Source organism: Vipera berus, assembly GCF_964194415.1.
Source record: "Vipera berus genome assembly, chromosome: 6".
In the NCBI taxonomy this organism is placed as follows: Eukaryota; Metazoa; Chordata; class Lepidosauria; order Squamata; family Viperidae; genus Vipera; species Vipera berus.
The window spans coordinates 87806861-87827547 of NC_138208.1; the positions used below are offsets into that span (position 1 = coordinate 87806861).

At 43.5% G+C, this 20687-nt stretch overlaps 1 protein-coding gene and 1 long non-coding RNA gene across 3 annotated transcripts in view; one reads left to right on the forward strand and one right to left on the reverse strand.

Annotated features, from left to right (window-relative positions):
* LOC308670306 (podocalyxin-like) overlaps nt 1-18863 on the reverse strand; it is a 48922-nt gene extending 30059 nt beyond the window's left edge. For both annotated transcript variants that reach the window (XM_081331762.1, XM_081331761.1), the window contains exon 1: nt 17983-18863. In XM_081331762.1, coding sequence (XP_081187888.1) covers nt 17983-18070 — 88 coding nt within the window. In that variant the 5' untranslated portion in view covers nt 18071-18863. The remainder of the gene's footprint in view (nt 1-17982) is intronic.
* The window catches only part of LOC308670313, a 605733-nt gene that overhangs the window by 320396 nt on the left and 264650 nt on the right, over nt 1-20687 (forward strand). The window lies entirely within an intron of this gene.

Here is a 20687-nt window from a genome sequence, read left to right on the forward strand (position 1 = left end):
GATAGGATAGGATAGAACAGAATACAGTAAAGTAGAGTAGAATAAAAGAATAGAATAGAATAGAATAGAATAGAATAGAATAGAATAGAATAGAATAGGAATAGGAATAGGAAATATGGAATAGAATAGAGAATAGAATAGAATAAAATAGAGAATAGAATAGAATATATAGAATAGAATAGAATAGAAAATATGGAATGGAATAGAATAGAATAGAATAGAATAGAATAGAATAGAATAGAATAGAATAGAATAGAATAGAATAGAATAGAAAATATGGAATAGAATAGAACAGAACAGAATTAATACAGTTGGAAGGGACCTTGGAGATCTTTTAGTTCTACCTCCTGCTCAGGCAGGAAACCCTATACCATTTGAGAGAAATGGTTGTCCTATCTCTTCTTAAAAACTTCCAGCGTTGGAGCACCCACCACTTCTGGAGGCAAGTCGTTCCACTGATTGATTGTTCTCACTGTCAGGAAACTTCTTAGTTCTAGGTTGCTTCTCTCCTTGGTTAGTTTCCATCCGTTGCTTCTTGTCCTGCCTTTTGGAGAATTGGTTGACCCCCTCTTTTCTGTGGCAGCCCCTCAAGTATTGGAAGACTGCTCTCTTGTCATCCCGGTCCTTCTCTTCGTTAGACTAGGCATACCTAGTTAGTTCCCTTAGTTGTTGATTGTGATGGCATTAGTAGAATAACAGAGTTGGACGGGACCTTGGAGGTCATCTAGTCCAAACCCTTGCTCAGGCTGGAGACCCTGTGCAATTTGAGACAAGTGCCTGTCCAGCCTCTTCTTGAAAGCCTCCAGTGATGGAGCATCCACAACTTGTTCCACTGATTTAATTGTTCTCACTGTCAGGAAATTTCTCCTTAGTTCTAGGTTGCCTCTCGCTCCTTGGTTAATTTCCATCCATTGTTTCTCATCTTGCCTTCTGGTGTTTTGGAAAATAGTTTGACTCCCCCCCCTCATCTTTGTAGAAGCCCCTCAGATATTGGAAGAGTGCTATCATGCCCCCCCCCAGTCCTTCTCTTCATTAAACTAGACCAGGGATAGGCAACCTCGGCTCTTTGATGACTCATGGACTTCAACTCCCAGAATTCCTGAGTCAGCTATGAGTCATAAAGGAGCTGAGATTGCCTAACCCTGAACTAGACCTACCCAATTCCTGCAACTGCTTTAGCCTCCAGCCCACTCATCATCTTTGTTGCTCTTCTCTGCACTCTTCCCAAGTCTCAACATCTTATTTGTATTCTGGAGCACCCACAACTTCTAGAGGCAAGGAGTTCCACAGATAGATTGGTCTAACTGCCAGGAAAGTTCTCCTTAATTCTAGGCTGATGCTCTCCTTGATTAGTTTCCATCTGTTGCTTCTTCTCCTGCCTTCAGGTGCTTTGGAGAAGAGGTTGACCTCTGTGGCAGTCCCTCAAATATTGGAAGGCAGCTTCCTAGAGACAACACCAATATTGTGCAAATATAATTCTTGCCGTTGTTATCACATGTAGGATCAAATATGTACTTTGCTTATCAAGTTTTTCTGGCATTATACCTAGCAAAAAAAAAATCAGGTTTACAGTCTATGTGTTTCTCTAACATTTTTTTCTAACCAAGTGTGGATTATTGTCCAATATCTCCTTGCTTTAACACATGTCCACCACAATGATAATAAGTACCGTACCTGGTTTGTGTTTACATTTCCAACCTTTCTTTGACATGTTTTTAAACATTTTTGCTAATCTTGGTGGCAAATGCCATCTATAAAACATTTTATCTGAGTTTTCTTTGTATGTGTGAGATTTATCACTCAATAGCAATACTTTATTTTTTGCAGGAGTTGGTAGTAAGTTTCTTTCTTTCTTTCTTCTTTCTTTCTTTCTTTCTTTCTTTCTTTCTTTCTTTCTTTCTTTCTTTCTTTCTTTTTCTTCTTCCCTTCCCTTTCTTATTAATTTTTTTTAAAGCCAACGTTCAGTATAAATGATTCCGGAGTGACGTGTTCAAGGAATAATTCAACGAACGCTAAAGCTGAACGTTACCAAATGTTCCGGTTGCTTAAATACTCAACCAGTAGTTGAAACATATCCTAAAATGTTGTCGTTTTAATTAAACTGCTTCGATTAACTTTCGTGCGGGGAAAGGCTGTGCTGTACTCTGGACGCAGAAAAGAAAAAAGAAAAAAAAATGCTTCAGGATGGCTACAGCTCTGTCTACAATCCAGTCATGTGGCAGAGAACACTGTGACGTCCGGCAGAAATTATGTCAAGTTTTATGAAGTTGCAGATAGAAGTATACATAGAGAAGGAAGTAATTATAGTTCAGGGTTGAACAGTGGGGTCTCTGGTGGTCTCTGAGCTTGATTTGTTTCTTGCAGATGTTGCACGACCCAACTAGGTAACATCACTGGTGCTAGAAAGGAGGTGGGGAGGAAGGGAGGAGGAAGGGACGAGGAGGAGAAGGAGGGGTTTGTGGGGACGAGGAGGAGAACTGTGGGGTCCTTGGTGCTCTCTGAGCTGGGTAGTTTTCTTGTAGACGTTTCATGACCCAACTAGGGAACATCATCAATACTAAAAGAGTTGGGTTTCGGAGGAGGAGGAGGAGGAGGAGGAAAAAGTCTGTGGGGTCCTGGGTGCTCTCTGAGCTGGGTGGTTTTCTTGCAGATGTTTCATGACCCAACTAGGCAACATCATCATTGCTGGAAAGAGTGGGGTTTGTGGAGAGGAGAAGGAGGAGAAGAAGAAGGAATGAAGGGGAAGAAGGAGAAAGAAAAGGAGAAGAACTGTGGGGTCCTTGGTGCTCTCTGAGCTGGGTGGTTTTCTTGCAGATGTTTCATGACCCAACTAGGGAACAACACCAGTGCTAGGAGGGAGGGAGTGGGGTTTGCGTAGTGGAGGAGGAAATGGATGGTTGAAGTTGAGAAACATTTTGGAAGAAATCCAGGACTCCACGGCAAACTATTTTTGCCTTGTTGCCAAGAAAATTAGATGGATGTGTCCATGTAGCCACCAGGAATCAAGGTCAGCTTCAGATAAGGTAACCTGGACATTCCATTAAAAATAACCTATTTTTAGGCTATTTTATCAATTTAAATAACCAATTTATTTCATTTTAAGTATATTTTTCCATCCAGAACACTTGTATCTCAGGGTCCCTGGTGCTCTCTGAGCTTGGCTGGGTTTTTTTTGCAGACGTTTCATAACCCAACTAGGTTACATCATCAATGCTAGAAGGGAGCGAATAGGGTTAGTGGAGAGGAGGAGGAGGAGGACTGTGGGGTCCTTGGTGGTCTCTGAGCTGGGTGGTTTTCTTGCCTATCACCCAACTAGATAACATTATCAATGCCAGAAGGGAAGTTGGGGGGGGGGTAGTTCTCATTTTAAATTCTCGTGCCTCCTGTGAGGACCGATTATAATTCACTTTTCCCAGTGCTACTGTAACTTCAAATTGTCACTAAAAGAATGGTTGCAAATCAAAAATTACCTCTGTGTACAAATGCATTGTGCACATTATAAAGCACGCACAGCCCCCCAAAATGGAAATTTAAACAGGATGAGACACATGACATTGGTTATATCCTTATCTTTTGCATTATTAACTTTGCGATATTTTTGTTGGTGGTGTGAGCTGCCCAGAGTCTATAAGAGTTGGGTGGCATGCAAATGATATTAATTAATTGTTCATTCTAATATTTTCCTCCCCAAACCCCCGATGGACTGTGTTGTACTCCACTTGGAAAAATCCTCGTTATTAGGTGATGCAAACGTTAACTCCGTGTTTCTTCAAAGTTGACCAAGACTTGTCTTAATTCTCCTGGGCAGACATGCTGCAAAGTTTAAGACAGCAAACGCTGCATTTACTCCTAGGTGTATAGGTTTATTAAACAGAAGACCCCTCTCTGCCCCTTAAATACTACTACTACTACTATCACTACTACTAAGTGCTTTCGGTGCAATCCCCAAACAACTGGAACACCATTTGCATTGACAAATTTGCCATTAGTCAATTGCAAAAGGCGGCCTTACTAGGAACTGCTTCCATCCTGCGACGAGATCTGTAATACCATCAAACATCCATATCTGCCTATCCCAGGTCCTTGGTAAGGACTCGAAAGGTAGACAAAAATGCCAAATAATAATAATAATAATAATAATAATAATAATAATAATAATAATAATAATAATAATAATAATAATAATAATAATAATAATAATTATTATTATTATTATTATTATTATTATCATTATTATTATTATCTGTAATACCATCCAACATCCACATCTGCCTATCCGAGGTCCTTGGTAAGGACTCGATAGGTAGACAAAAATGCCAAACTACTACTACTACTACTACTACTACTACTATTTATTATTATTACTATTATTATTATTATTATTACTATTACTATTATTATTATTATTATTATTATTATTATTATTATCTGTAATACCATCAAACATCCACAGCTGCCTATCTCAGGTCCTTGGTAAGGACTCGATAGGTAGACAAAAATGCCAAATCCAGTCTGAACATCTGGCTGACTGTGCGATGATTAATAATAATAATAAATCATCATCATCATCATCATCAGAAGAAGAAGAAGAAGAAGAAGAAGAACAGTTGTGACCTTGGAGGTCTTCTAGTCCAGCCCCCTGTTCAGGCAGGAAACTCTATACAGTTTCAAACAAAATGACCAACTCATATTCATCACCCATTTGACATTTGTATGCCCAAATTATTTATTTTCGGAGGCCGCTGAACGGCGGTTCTGGAGACTTTGAGAGAGAAAAAAAACCCCCGAAACTCAACCACAATAAACACTACGGATCCGAGGGTCATTTTATTTCAAATTATCAACTTCCCCGTTTCGGGTCTGCAAGGGGAGAGGCCTTTTCTGATCTTCCTGCTTTTTAGACTGGACGGAAAAATCCCTTCCCATCCGGCCTCCGAGAGAAACTTATCTGATTTGCCCAACAGAAATTAATAAACAGCCGAGGGATCTCAAAAAGAATGGCTCAGCACCAAACGTCCTTTGATCTCCAAGGCGTTTTTTTAACCTTTGGAGAATCAAGATTTTCCCCAGCCCAAATGTTCCTTTCCCGGGAAAGGCCAGCTTAGCTAAACTAGAAGGAAAAACTTGGTACATACAGATTCATTTCTCCCCTTTAAAGAAAGCACATATTGAAAATCGCCCTTCGTAAGTCACATCCTTTCAAATTATTCACACAAAGTGAGATTTTACTCATGTCCCAGGCATGTCCCAAATATGCAGAGTGACACATCTTCCCATGAGGCGGGGTGCAGATGACACATTTTTCCGAGTTAAAAATACAAAGGGGTGCTTTATCTATGAGTATCCAGGTGGTCCTTGACTTAGGAGCATCTGTTTAGCGACCGTTCGAACAAGACACTGAAAAATGACTTAAATTGGCCCTCGTGCTTATAATTATCTTAGCATCGCTACGAATATGGGATCAAAATTCGGGCACTTGGCAAACAGCATGTATTCACAACAGCATCCCCAGATAATATGACCACCATCTTGCGACCTTACAACTAGCTTCTGGCAAAGCAAAGTCAATGGAGGAAGCCGGATTCGCTTAATGACCAAGTGATTCGCTGCAGCGACTTGCTTAACAGCCATGCCGCAAAGGTTGTAAAATTGAGCGCAACGCACTTAAAACAACCGCCTTGCTTAGCAATGGAAATTCTGGTTCAATTGCGATCGTAAGTCAAGGTATACCTGCGTAGGGTAAATAGATAGATAACCTGTATTTTCATTTTTTTTTTACTGTGGGCACACTGGCACACATTAAAAATGAAACCCTGTTGCCTGCTTCAAATATGCACACACACGTAACACACATATTTAATTTTAATTTAATTTTAATCCCATTTATATCCCGCCCTTCTCCGAAGACTCAGGGCGGCTTACAATTTAAGCACAAACCAATGTGCTATATGCATACATCTGTATGTACCTGCATGCTTATATGTAAATACTGTATAAATATAAATCACGCAAAGTGTTAGTACCGCTTTACAAAACCCTAGTGAGGCCACACCTGGAATGCTGCAGCCAATTTGGGTCACCGTATCACAAAAAAGACGTTGAGAGTCTGGAAAAAATTCAGAGAAGAGCAACTAAAATGATCCAAGGCCCAGAGAGTAAAACAAACAAAGGATGGCTGCAGGACTTGGGTTTGGCTAGTCTTAAAGAAAAGAAGAAATATGGGAGAGATGATAGCAGTGTCACATTATTCTCCAAAGCACCAGAGGGAAGGATGAGAAACAATGGCTGGAAACTGACCTGGAATTAAGGAGAAACTTCCTGACAGTAAGGACAATCAATCACTGGAGGTTTTTAAGAAGAGACTGGACAATCACCTGTCCGAGACGGTATAGGTTCTCCTGCTTGAGCAGGGGGCTGGACTAGAAGACCTCCAAGGTCCCTTCCAGCTCTGTTATTCTATTCTAATTCTAATTCTAATTCTAATTCTAATTCTAATTCTAATTCTAATTCTGTTTCTGTTTCATTCTAATTCTAATTCTATTCTAATTCTAATTCTATTCTAAAAATTAACCATTCTTTCCCTGCTGGGGAAATGAAATGTCTAAAACCTCCAACTGGCGAAGCTCCTTAGAACACAGAATCATAGGGCTGGAAGGGACCTTGGAGGTCATCTACTCCAACCCCCTGCTCAAGCAGGAGACCCTAGACCATTTCAGACAAATATGGCTGTCCAGTCTCTTCTTGAAAGCCTCCAGTGCTGGAGCGCCCAACAACTTCTGGAATCAAGTCATTCTCCACTGATTTAATTCTTCTGTTCAGGAAATTTCTCCTTGTTTCTAGGCCTTGCTCTCTCCTTGATAGGCTTCTATCCGTTACCTCAGGTGCTTTGGAGACGGAGGTGACCCTCTCTTCTTTGTGATAGCTCCTGAAGTACAGGAAGATTGTTTTCATATCACCTCTTCGTTAAGACTCGACATACCCAGGTCCTCCAGTCATTTGCTCCCTCGTGTGAATAATTATAGAAAATAGGACATTTTGCAAAAGATAACTGGGATGGCCTAAAACCTTTTTGTTGTTTTTTTTAAAAAGTTTTATTGATTTTTCTAATTTTACATTTAAGTATTTGAAAAGCAACGTGGCGGCTGGGTTAGCCGATTAATTCAGCGACATACAGATCTCTTTAATGCGAATCTCGAAATACCACATGAAATATTTCCCCTCTTTTCCCCTTGGTACTTACTGTCTCACATTTAAACTAATACAATTCTTATCATATCAATGAAATAAAAAATAACATTCTGGCATTTATCAGTAATGTTTAGCTTGTAGATATCCCAGTTATTTTAACATCCAGTCTTTATGGACAATCAAGGTCCTAATTCGTTTTTCTCAATTTTTAGTTTCCCGTTAATATTTGGAGGGGTGGCCTAAAATCTTACGGGCCACCCACTCTGGAGAACCAAGACGAAATTGCCACCTACAAGTCGTGGGAAAAAGCAGGTGGGTTGTTTTTTTCCCCTCCTGTGGACTATTTATTTCCACCGGGGCTGAATTTTTTTGCACATGGCAAGGATTCCACCTCCATGACTCAGCCATTAAGTTCTGGAGAAGATCAGCGTCCTTCAAAGAAGCTGTTTTTAATCTTTTCCCCTGCTAGGAATGCCTGGCACCAACTCAAACATGCCTCTCATGTGCCTTTGCTCAGATGACTTTGGGACCGAGTGCCTGGGATCCAAACTCAGCCACTCTTGAGTTCCACTGTGTAGGTGTGCGGAATTCTAAGCAGCACACGGAAGGAATTTACAATCGCTTTACTACGTGGAGGCTGCCTTGGGCGATGGTTTGGGAGTGTGTTCCTGCATCAGCAACTCATGTCTCGTGTTCTCTAAACACAAACCCCCACAAACCCCCCCCCACACACAGAGAAGCCGCTAGAGATGCGACGGCGAGGCAAAATAAAATCCAGACGTTCACTTCCAGGTAGTCCTCGCCTTACAAAAATTCATTTAGTGACCCTTCAAAGTTATCTCTTTTTCTACACTTAGGACTGTTGCAGCATCCCCGTGGTCAAAATTCACATGCTTAGCAACTGACTCATATTTAGCAAATGGTTCGCTTAGCAACAGAAATTTGGGGGTTAATGTGGTCGTAAGTGGAGGACTATCTGTCCCTACCTGCTTATTTTAAATCGGGCTGCATACGTTAAGCAAGGGTTTCTGTCTAAGACATCAGCTTGCAAGCCAGCTTCCTTGCAATTTATATATGAAGGGGTATGGGCTGTGTGCAGAGTCACAGACAAACATGGGGTAACTTGCATAATTATGCGTGGTTTCTGCATTTTTGATGTTTTATTAGTGATTTCTTTACTGGATGGTTGTGAACCGCCCAGGATCGGATAGCGTATGTTTAATAAATTGTTATTACCATTATCTTTAAAGCCTGATAGCATATGTTTAACAAATTATTATTATCATTATCTCTAGTTAGGCTCTAACTCTTTCTCCTTCATACCTATACGTAGTTAATGTATTTTCCACATCCAGGGAAATGTGCCTTTTCAAAGAATAACTGTGCCTACCAAAATCTAGGCAAGTCTACAATTCATTTAAATGTGTTTTTCCCCCCTTGCCCCAGTTGTGTGATTGGGAACACCCACAAATGTTCTAATTGCACTGAGCTGAAATTAGCAAGATACAAATTACCAACAAGTTATGAAACTGGGCTAAGGGGAGGAAGAAAAGAAGAGAACAAGGAGTGTGCGTAATAAAAGCTAGATGTAAAATCAGAGGAAGGAGGAGAATTTTCAAAGGGCCCAAGATTTTAATTTAAAATCATCATCAGTCAATTGCAAAAGGCAGCTTTATTTGGAACAGCTTACATCCTGCGACAATAACTTGAATAGAATATAGAATGTGGAATATAGAATATAGAATAGAATAGAACAGAGAATAGAATAGAATAAAAAAATACAGAGAATAGAATAGAATAGAATAGAATAGAATAGAATAGAATAGAATAGAATAGAATAGAATAGAATAGAATAGAATAGAATAGAAAATATGGAATGGAATAGAATAACAGTTGGAAGGGACCTTGGAGGTCTTCTAGTCCAACCCCCTGCTCAGGAAGGAAACCCTATATCATTTCAGACAAATGACTGTCTAATCTCTTCTTTAAAACTTGGAGCATTCACAAATTAATTTATTTAAGTTTATTGTCCACCCAGTTTCAGGGGACTAGAAAGATCTGTGACGTGAGAAGGAAAGAAAGCAGGTTGGAAATTCAATCCAATTTTGAGAGCCGTGGAGTGGAATTCGTGGTTAAGACACAGTGAGGGCGCCATTTTACGTATCGTTCCGATTAGATTAGGCGAAACCACCAGGAAAACTGAACGTCACCGGAATATTTCAGATCCGTTTGGGAAAGGCTGAGGAAAGGGGGGGGGGGGGGCTAAGGATGAATCGGTGATGAATGAGTGTAAAATAAAGGCAAAAAGTTAGTCACCTCTGGAAAAGGACCCCAAAGGATTATACTGAGTTTTCTCCACCTCAGCAACTTTAAGATGGCTGGAAGTCAACTCCCAGAATTCCCCAGCAAGCAATGGTGGGGGGAAAGCAGCAGAGAAGAACATTAGAGGGGGATTATTTTCTCCAGCATGGTCAGCTCTGGTTTGATGCACTGGGAGACAGACAGCCCTCGACTTACGACCATGAAAGCATTTTTAACTAAAGCAAGGCAATGGTTAAGTGAGCTGAGCTCCGTTTTCCAACCTTTTTGCCCTGGTCGTTAAGTGAATCATGAGGTCGTTATAAGCAAGCCTGGCTTCCCCCCACTGACTATGCTTGTTGGAAGCTGGTTGAGAAGTTTACAAACAGAGATCGGGTGACCCTGGTCTCATTTATTGACGTTTTCCCCAGACTGTGCTAAAAGAAGATCTCCATTCACCCGACCAGTTCAGCCACCCAGGAGAAAAATGACAGCTGACTTACATTTTTACAACTCATTTCCGCAGCTGCCTTTGTTCACACAACGAATGAAACCTGGTGACTCTTTGGATGTCTGAGCACGACTCAGCCTTTTTGGTTAATTTAGCTTTCATGCAATTGGGGAATTGCAGAAAAGGCCTTAGCCAGCATCCTTTGCAAACCAAATCTATTAGAAGCTAATAGAAACTAGAGATATTTTTTTAAAAAAACAAAAAACAAAGAGTGGCCTTTAATTCTTCCTCTAGTAAATGACCTTCAGATACATCTAACTGCAGCTTCCATAATCCCCACTTCCTACCCAGGGTGGATGTGCTATCTGGATACTGTAGTCCAGGGGCAGGCAACCTTGGGTCTTTTATGACTCGTGGACTTCAACTCCCAGAATTCCTGAGCCAGCATGGCTCAGCTTGGAAACCTCTCCCTTTCCGCTCAGCGTGGCTGGCTCAGGAATTCTGGGAGTTGAAGTCCATGAGTCCTAAAAGAGCCAAGGTTGCCTACCCCTGCTGTAGTCCAAATGTCTACATGCCATGCTAACACACACCACACAGCCCTGCAGCAGGATGAAATGACTTGTCAAGGTCACACTGCAGCTGGTGGGGGGGGAGAGGATTGGAAGAAAAAAAAAAGGGGGGGGGAATTCCACTTGTCAGATATCAAGCAATCCTTCCTCACATTCTCATTTCACAACCCAGATTGTTCAGAGACAGATAAAAAGCCCTTTTGTTACCACTCACCTCTCCCCAAGTTATCTTGGAGTGGTGGAAGCACCTGTTCAGGTGAGTGGTTACGATTTCAGGTGCAACTCCCGGAATCTCAAACGCAAGGACTCAAAAGGTCATCTAGACCAACCTGCGGCCACTGGAAAAATTCTGGAGAATAGCAATAGTACTTAGAAGGATGGAAGGCTGAGTCAACCTTGACAGAGTTAGCAATAGCACTTACACTTATATACCGCTTCACAGTGCTTTATGGCCCTCTCTAAGCGGTTTACAGAATCAGCCTATCACCCCCAACAATCTGGGTCCTCATTTTACCCACCTCGGAAGTATGAAGGGCTGAGTCAACCTTGAGCCGGTCAGGATCAAACTCCTGGCAGTTGGCAGAGTTAGCAATAGCAATAGCACTTACACTTATATACCACTTCACAGTGCTTTACGGCCCTCTCTAAGCAGTTTAGAGAATCAGCCTATCGCCCCCAACCATCTAGGTCCTCATTTTACCCACCTCGGAAGGATGGAAGGCTGAGTCAACCTTGAGCCGGTCAGGATCGAACTCCTGGCAGTGGGGACTTAAAATACCACTTCATAACAGGTGTGGATTTGAAGCAGACGGTTCCCACTGGTGCTGAAACCTCAGAGTTAGCTTTACTTCGACATCACCACGCAGTGTAATATAATATAATAATATATATAATATATATTATATTATATTATATTATATTATATTATATTATATTATATTATATTATATTATATTATATTATATTATATTATATTATATTATATTATTACACTGCGTGGTGATGTCGAAGTAAAACTAACTCTGAGGTTTCAGCACCAGTGGGAACCGTCTGCTTCAAATCCACACCTGTTATGAAGTGGTATTTTAATAAACTACGTTTTTCGGAGACGGAATGAACCTGGAGTTTTATTTGGATTCTGGAGCTGGATGTTGACAACTAGACATACCCAGTTCTCTCAATCATTCATTGTATGCATGGTTTAGTGGTCTAGGCCAGGGGTCCCCAACCTTAGCAACTTTAACACCTGTGGACTTCAACTCCCAGAATTCCCCAGCCAGCATGGCTGGCTGGGGAATTCTGGGAATTGAAGTCCACAAGTCTTAAAAGTTGCCACGGTTGGGGACCCCGGGGACCCCTGGTCTAGGCGGCAGTATTACTAATAGGCCGCAAAGACAAAGCTAGAACATCCAACCAATTTATGGAAATATCCCTACTTGAAGAAGGCTCCTTCACCCAAGAAAGGTGGAGATTGATGGATAGAGGCATATCATGTAGGGCTAGTTTACAAGCAGCGCCATTATTCAGCTGTTCCAGTCAATCAACTTAAATAGGGAGAATTTTCCTAGTGTGCTCCCAGCAAGGGGGAAAAAGAAAAATGGGGGGGGGGGTTTCTTTCAACTGCTCCCACGAAGAGAGTCAGGTATGGGGGGGGGGGTTTCTCTGCTGGCAAATCCCCTGCAACGCAAGCCCTGTTGTATAGGTAAGTCCTCAATTTACAATCTTTCATTTTAGTGACTGTTACACCGGGGCCGAAAAAAGCAATTTATTTTAATTTTAATTTATTGTACAGAGGCCTTTAATTTTAATTTTTATCTTAACTTCTGTATTTATTATATGTTGCTGTTGTTAGCCGCCCTGAGTCCTTCGGGAGATAGGGCGGCATATAAGTCCCAATAATAAATAAATAAATAAATAAATAAATAAATAAAACTCATTTAACAACTGTCTTGCTTAGCGACAGAAATTTTAGGCTCAATTGTGGCCGTAGGGCAAGGTCTATCTATAATCCCAAACTCTTTTCCTTGCTGTTTAGCCTCACTCTGGAGGCTGTAAAAGGAGTTAAGGCGAATCTTCCAAGCTTGCCTGCTTTTCGGAGTTTTTCACCCCGTCTTTCCGACACAGGGGAACAACAAAAAAAAAAGTCTCTTCTTGAGGCCGCAGAGACAAAAACCTGCTTTAAGAAGGGGCAGTATCTAGCCACCTTTGGCTGATTGGGAAAAAGCTAAGCTGGGTTGAACTGGGTTAGTGCATGGATGGGTGAGTGGGCTGGGGGTGGGGTGAGCCTGGGGAATCTTCCTTTTGCTTTTAAAGATTAATAGCCAGAAGAAATTTTTTTTACAGTTGGGATAAGCAAGGTGGTGGGTCTCTGAAAGCTTCCTTTATTTAACATATTGCCATGATTTTTTTTAAAAAAAAAACATTTTAGGAGGCTGAGCTTGTCGACCTCAGAAGGTCCCGAGTGCCGCGTAACAGAGTGAGCGCCTGTTACTCATCCCAGCTTCTGCCAACCTAGCAGTTCGAAAGCACGTAAAAATGCAAGTAGAAAAATAGGGACCACTATGGTGGGAAGGTAACTGGGAAGGTAAGAGCGTTCCGGACCACGGAGACGTCCTCGGACAAGCGCTGGCTCTTCGGCTTTGAAACGGAGATGAGCACCGGCCCCTAGAGTCGGAAACGACTAGCACGCGTGTGCGGGGGAACCTTTACCTTATTTAAAAAGCAACGTGGTGACTGGGTTAATCCGTAGTTCGATAACAAAATCTTTAGTGCAAATCTCAGGTTACAACTTCAGATATTTCTTCTCTTTTCCCCTTAACGTTTACTGTCTCAAATTCAAAATATTGCAGTTCGAATTATATCAACTCAATAAAAACATCCTTACATTTATCAACAAATTTTTTGGCTCATACATATCTTCGTTACATTCAATCTTCATAAACAACCCATATCCTGTGGTTAGTTTTTACCAATTTTTAATTTCTCATCAATGTTATATTGCCGTGATTTTTGTGCCCTCTCTGTTGGGTTAATCTGAAGCAGTATAGGAAGCCAACTATACAGTGAACAATGCATAATAAATAAATAAATAAATAAATAAATAAATAAATAAATAAATAAATAAATAAAAAATAAATAAATAAATAAATAAATAAATAAACAAACAAACAAACCAGACACACAGGATTAATAATCGTCTACAAACCTCGGATGTAAATTTACGGAAAGCCAGGAGGGAAAAGGGGAAGACATTTACAAAAGTGTCTGCCGTATTTGCTAAGAAAAAATAGATTCTGGTCTATTGCTGGGTTGGGCAGGGGTCGGTGGACTACAACTCCCATCATTCCCCACCACTGGCTCTTTGGCTAGGTAATGGGCAGGAATATCTGGAGCGCCACGCCTATTTCTACCTCTCATCCTTTAATAAAATAAAATAAAATTTCGGGCACATATTTAGCCTCACCTCCTACCACGAGACGAGCAGAAGATGAATTTGACAAATAAATATACAGAGCAGGGATCCCAAAATCTCCTAAAATGACCCCCCCCAAAAAAAAATTCTGTTTGAGCTCCACGCAACCAACTTAACTTAAATTGGATTTAAGTTCCTTTCAGAATGAAATGGGTGGGAAATTGGTTACAGGATTCTGCCACTATGTGGAAAGCTAAATTGACCAAATAACCCGGTTTCAAGCCCGCCACGCCACAGGAAAGCCGAGCTGAAGTCCAAACCACGTTCGGCACCGACTCTTCCAAACTTGGTTAAAGCGGACCGTCTGAATGCAGCTGTCCAGCAAACCCCCAACGGGGGAAACCGGGGTTCATCCCAGCTTCCAAGGCCACCAGTTTCTGACCAGAAACATTCCATGGGTGAAACATTCCAGCTCTAGGTTTATGGTTTTCCCAAAGGTGGTTTTTTTCAGGAGGCAACTGGACATTCTTGGTGTTTCTTTGAAGACCTTTCGCTTCTCGTCCCAGAAGCTTCTTCAGCTCTAGGACTGGATGGTGGGAGAATGGAAAAGCTGAAGAAGCTTCTGGGATGAGAAAGCGAAAGGTCTTCAAAGAAAAAAACAAGAAAGTCCAATTGCCTCCTGAAAAAAAAAACACCTTTGGGATTCCGTGGGTGAAAATGGATTCGGTTCACGACTACGGCATTTCAGAACAAACACACACACACACACAAGTTGGAAAATTGTGTCCAATCGAGTCCTCAACTTATGATCACAATGGCTTACAACTGGACAGCCATTTGCCTGAAATGGTACTATAGGGTTTCCTGCCTGAGCAGGGGGTTGGACTAGATGACCTCCAAGGTCCCTTCCAACTTTATTATTATTAATTCTGGACTCAATTACTTGGAGGGGCTGTCACAGAGAAGAGGTGGGGGGTGGGGGTGGTCAACCAGTCTCCAAAGCACCTGAAGGTAGGACAAGAAGCAACGGGTGGAAACTCATCAAGGAGAGAAGCAAGCTGGAACTACGGAGGAATTTCTTGACAGTGAGAACAATTAATCGGGAGAATCCCTTTTCTCCAGAAGTTGTGGGTGCTCCATCACTGGAGGTGTTTAAGAAGAGACTGGACAGCCATTTGTCCGGAATAGTATAGGGCAGGGGTAGGGAACCTTGGCTCTTTTATGACTTGTGGACTTCCAGAATTCCTGAATCAGCATGGCTGGTTCAAGAATTCTGACTATTGAAGCCCACAAGTCATAAAAGAGCCAAGGTTCCCTACCCTTGCTATAAAGGCCTCCTCCTTCAGGAGAGGGTTGGATTAGAACAGGGGTCTTCAAACTTGGCGCGTGCCTGGCTGAGGAATTCTGGGAGCTGAAGTCCACAAGTCATCAAAGGACCACGTTTGAAGAGCCCTGGATTAGAAGACCTCCAAGGTCCCTCCAGCCTCTAAGATTCTACGTTCAGCCTTTTTCAAATCTTTCTGAAAGATCTCCAGCCACAAACAGGATTCCTACACCCACTGAGCAATTCAGCCACCGAAGCCGTGATCCGGTTCACGAAGGAAATAGCGCACACCACCACACTTCCGTGGGGAACAACTTGTAACTTCTAGGGTTGGCACTCAAGGAAAAGGCATGTTGTAAGCTGGATGTGAAGTCCCATCTTAGCCATGAAAGCTGGCTAGGGGACTTTGGGCCAATCACCAGGAGACGGTGAGTTCTAGTCCTTCCTTAGGTACAAAAGCTTTCTGGGTGAGTTTGGGCCAGTCCTTCTCTCTCAGCCCAACCCACCTCGCAGGGCTGTGGCTGTGTGGAAAATAGGAGGAGGAAGGTGTGTTAGAATAGAGCAGAGCTGGAAGGGACCTTGGAGGTCTTCTAGTCCAGCCCCCTGCTCACGCAGGAGAACCATCTCAGACAAGTGACTGACTCTAGTCTCTTCTTAAAAACCTCCAGTGATGGAGCACTCAGGATTTCTGAAGGCTGTTGGATATGTTCACCACACTGAGTTATTTATAAAAAGAATAAAGGCGGGATACAAATTTATTTATTTTATTTATTTTATTTTAATTCCATTTATATCCCGCCCTTCTCCGAAGACTCAGGGCGGCTTACAAGCTTAGCAGTAGCCTTCATTCTACGTATATGCCTGCTTATTAGGGCTTTCATACACCCCCCAAGCGGCATTATTACAAAGTCAGCTTAATTGCCCCCAACAATCTGGGTCCTCATTTTACCTACCTCGGAAGGATGGAAGGCTGAGTCAACCTTGAGCCTGGTGGGATGGGAACCTGCACTAATTGCAGGCAATTAACAAATGAACAATGAACAAATAAGCAAAATAATATAATAAATAATAAATAATAAAATAACAACATCCAGCCTTATGGATTAGACATGCAATAATTCAATTTGCCCTGTCTACTTTTTCTACAATAACAACTCTGGTTGACTTCAGGTTCAAACCTCATGGCAGAGTCCTTTCCGTGCGTAATCACTAAATTAGCACTATTACAACACACAAGTCTTGCAAGGGTGCGACACTGTGTTAGCAGACTATGGCTGATTTTGGAAGCCAAGCATCTCAAGTCACTTTTGAGGGCCACCAAAAGTATAGACCAGCACCATTAGCGTTTGACCTTAAATCAGTCTTATGTAGACCCTGCAAAGGAGTCAAAGCAGTTGTGTTGTGTGTTCACATCTGCTGAAGCATTTCAGCCAGATTTGCAGATGTTGGGGACATTATCCTCCGTCCATTCCCTTTCAACCCAGATCTTCAACCTCATAAGAAGTGGGTTCACACAACTCACAAAATCCAGGTTAACGAATTATAATAGTTGCAATCCCCTAACACTGTAGCCAAAGCAAGAATCTGCTGGATGGCTCGCTGCAAACTCTTTTGCCAGGCTCTCACAATATTGCCACAACTATTAAATCCCAACAAGCCACAGATTACACACAATCAAAATTGGACACAAATCAGGTGCTCTTTTCAATCCACTAGATTGACGGTATAACGGTGGAAACTTTAAGACTTGTGGACTTCAACTCCCAGAATTCCCCAGCCATCATTGGACACCACTGCTCTAAATCCAACAGAATCAGGAACATTGGAGAGAAAAGGGGCAAAAAAATCTACATTTTGAGAAGGTAGATGGAGATAACCATATGAACTATCAGGAGCAAACTTAGCCAGGTTAAAATATCCAGGTGAGAATTCAGACAATCTAGAAAGAACAAGCTTTTCACTGGATTATTTCCTGGAAAAGAAGAGAGGAAAAGCAGGAAAAAAAAAAGTCCAGGACGCTATTCTACCTGAGTGGGAATTTTTTTGTTTTTGTTTTCAGGCGTGTCACTTTTGGCAAATCAACACTCAACCAGAAAAGCTCATTGGACAGGTTATTGCTTAGGATGGCTTCCAATATTGGGTTCAAAACTGTAACCCAGTTGTTGTTTTGTAAAGCCATGTTTGCTTCTGCAAAGCCTCCCTCTTATCAACCAAGGGGGGTGCATTCCAACCCTGGTTGGAACCCCTTCCCAAACCTCTGAATTTCAGTGGCTCCCAAGTCCTAGGGCTGCATTCACACGATACCCTTAACCCCGTTCCCTTCATTCTCGCCCCCCCCCCGCCGCCGCCGCTTCCCTGGGTTCCCACGAGACCCAGGAACGGTAAAAACAACCCAGGCTAGTTCGCCCAGCTTTGCTAAGCCAAGAAAAGAGATTAGCCTGCCCCCAAGTCAGCACCTTGGGTCAAGCTTGGTTAAGCGTTCGTGTGAACCCAGCCAAGAGATCAATCCAGCAAGCTTCCTTCCGGCCGGTAAGGGAGGGGAGGGAAGGGAACGATCCTGCTTCTACCTTTCCCACCCTCCTCATTTCTCCCAGCCAGGGACGCCACTCCCGCGCCCATCATCCCCTGCTGCTGCAGAACGATGGGTCGCGTGGCTCCGGCTTTCCTCCTCCTTTCGCCGCAGCGGCCGGGTTCCGAGGCGTTCAACCCACCCACCCCACCCGCCCGTTGCGGTCCTTACCTCCGCAGGGCGGCGAGACCAAGAGCCCCGCCAGCAGCAGCAGCCACTGCAGCGCCCAGCGCAGGGCGGGAAGATCTCCTCTGAGCATGGCAAGAGCGCTCCCGGTCCGGACCGGACGCCTGGCGAGGCAGCGGCCAGCCGGAGAGATGCGCGTCCGGCGCTTTTGCCTGCCTGCCTGCCGGCTTTTTCCACCTCTTCGCTCCGGCTGGGAGAAAGAAAACGAAAAAAAGTCTCCTGCGGTTTTCCCCGCGCGGCGACACCTCCGACCTGGCCGCTGCCCGGAGCCCGACTGAGCCTGGCCGCGCGGCTGGCCAGGTAGGATGCGGCGCTGGGCATTTAGGGGCGTGGCCAGCACGGCCAGCCGGAGAGCCGATTGGGCTTTTCAACCGCCCGGAGGGGCTCCCGGAGTGGCTCGGAGGGTTTGGCCCGGCGCCGATTGGGCGGGCTTCGCCTGTCGGCTTGATCGGGGCCCGCCCACCCGCCCGCCGCTAGGGCGGGGAGGGAGGGAGGAGGGAGCCGGAGGGGCTTGAGTTCTCACGAGCTGCTGAACTCGCCTCGGTGGAGTGAAGTCGCTTTCTGCCCTCGGAAGGGATCCGACGGGATGGGATCGCCAAAAAAAAAAAAAGAAAGAAAGAAAGAAAGAAAAAAGCCTGGCTGGCTTTGGCCAAGGGATGGGTTGGGTGCCGTATGCCTCTCTCTGGTGGCCTGCCGGGTAGGAGCGTCGTGCGAAGGGGGCGATTCGTGTCTTCACCCAGCCCCCCCCCCTTTCGTCCACCTTTCTTGCCATTTGCTGGGGCAAACCGTGACGTGCTCAAAAAAGCCAACTCGTGGTTTCGCCCTTGGCTCTCTGCTTGCTTGCCTGCTTGTCTGTCTGTCTGTCTCTCACTTTCTCCCCCGTCTGTCTGTCTGTCTCTTTTTGCTCCCCATGTCTCTATCTCTGTCTGCCTACCTACCTATGTCTGTCTGTCTGTCTCTCTCTCTCTTTCTCCCCATCTGTCTGTCTCTTTTTGCTTCCCATGTCTCTGTCTACCTACCTACCTCTGTCTGTCTGTCTGTCTCTCTCTCTCTCTTTCTCCCTGTCTGTCTGTCTCTTTTTGCTCCCCATGTCTCTATCTGTCTACCTACCTACCTACCTACCTATGTCTGTCTGTCTCTCTTTCTCCCTGTCTGTCTGTCTGTCTCTTTTTGCTCCCCATGTCTCTATCTCTGTCTACCTACCTACCTACCTACCTATGTCTGTCTGTCTGTCTCTCTCTCTCTCTTTCTCCCTGTCTGTCTGTCTGTCTGTCTCTTTTTGCTCCCCATGTCTCTATCTGTCTACCTACCTACCTATGTCTGTCTGTCTGTCTGTCTCTCTCTCTCTCTTTCTCCCTGTCTGTCTGTCTCTTTTTGCTCCCCATGTCTCTATCTGTCTACCTACCTACCTACCTACCTATGTCTGTCTGTCTGTCTCTCTCTCTTTCTCCCTGTCTGTCTGTCTGTCTCTTTTTGCTCCCCATGTCTCTATCTCTGTCTACCTACCTACCTACCTACCTATGTCTGTCTGTCTGTCTCTCTCTCTCTCTTTCTCCCTGTCTGTCTGTCTGTCTCTTTTTGCTCCCCATGTCTCTATCTGTCTACCTACCTACCTATGTCTGTCTGTCTGTCTGTCTCTCTCTCTTTCTCCCTGTCTGTCTGTCTCTTTTTGCTCCCCATGTCTCTATCTGTCTACCTACCTACCTACCTACCTACCTACCTACCTATGTCTGTCTGTCTGTCTCTCTCTCTCTCTTTCTCCCTGTCTGTCTGTCTGTCTCTTTTTGCTCCCCATGTCTCTATCTGTCTACCTACCTACCTATGTCTGTCTGTCTGTCTGTCTCTCTCTCTCTCTTTCTCCCTGTCTGTCTGTCTCTTTTTGCTCCCCATGTCTCTATCTGTCTACCTACCTACCTACCTACCTACCTACCTACCTATGTCTGTCTGTCTGTCTGTCTCTCTCTCTTTCTCCCTGTCTGTCTGTCTTTTTTTGCTCCCCGTCTCTATCTCCGTCTACCTACCTATGTCTGTCTGTTTGTCTGTCTCTTTCTTTCTCCCCATGTCTATCTCTGTCTACCTACCTACCTGTCTCTCTCTTTCTCCTTGTCTGTCTGTCTGTCTCTTTTTGCTCCCCATGTCTCTGTCTATATCTGTCTACCTACCTATGTCTGTCTGTCTGTCTCTCTCTCTCCCCATCGGTCTGTCTCTTTTTTCTACCTACCTACCTACCTAGCTACATCTGTCTGTCTTTCTCCCCATGTCTATCTCTGTCTACCTACCTACCTGTCTCTCTCTGTCTCTCAGGCGACTGACTTTCAACCAATAAAATTAACAAGGTAAAACATGAAGATATTAAAATAGTAAATATTAACACTGAAATTGGCTTAAACCTTGTTTATTGGGGAGGCAAAATATTGTATTTCTATTGTTGTTGTCAGTCCAGGCTGCAACCAAAATAAGTTCTGCTGAATTCAGGGTGTGGCTTCCCCCCCCCCCCGCTCCCGTCCCCCTCAGCCGCCGTGCATAAGAACAGTATTGGTAATAATGACAACACTTAAGTCATTTGGAGACTCTTTGGACCAATTAATTAATATACCTTCTGCATCAGGGGATATACCTTTTAATTTTATTTATACTTATTTACTTATTAAATTTATATACTGTTCCACGCTCATTCTGCAAAGCGACTC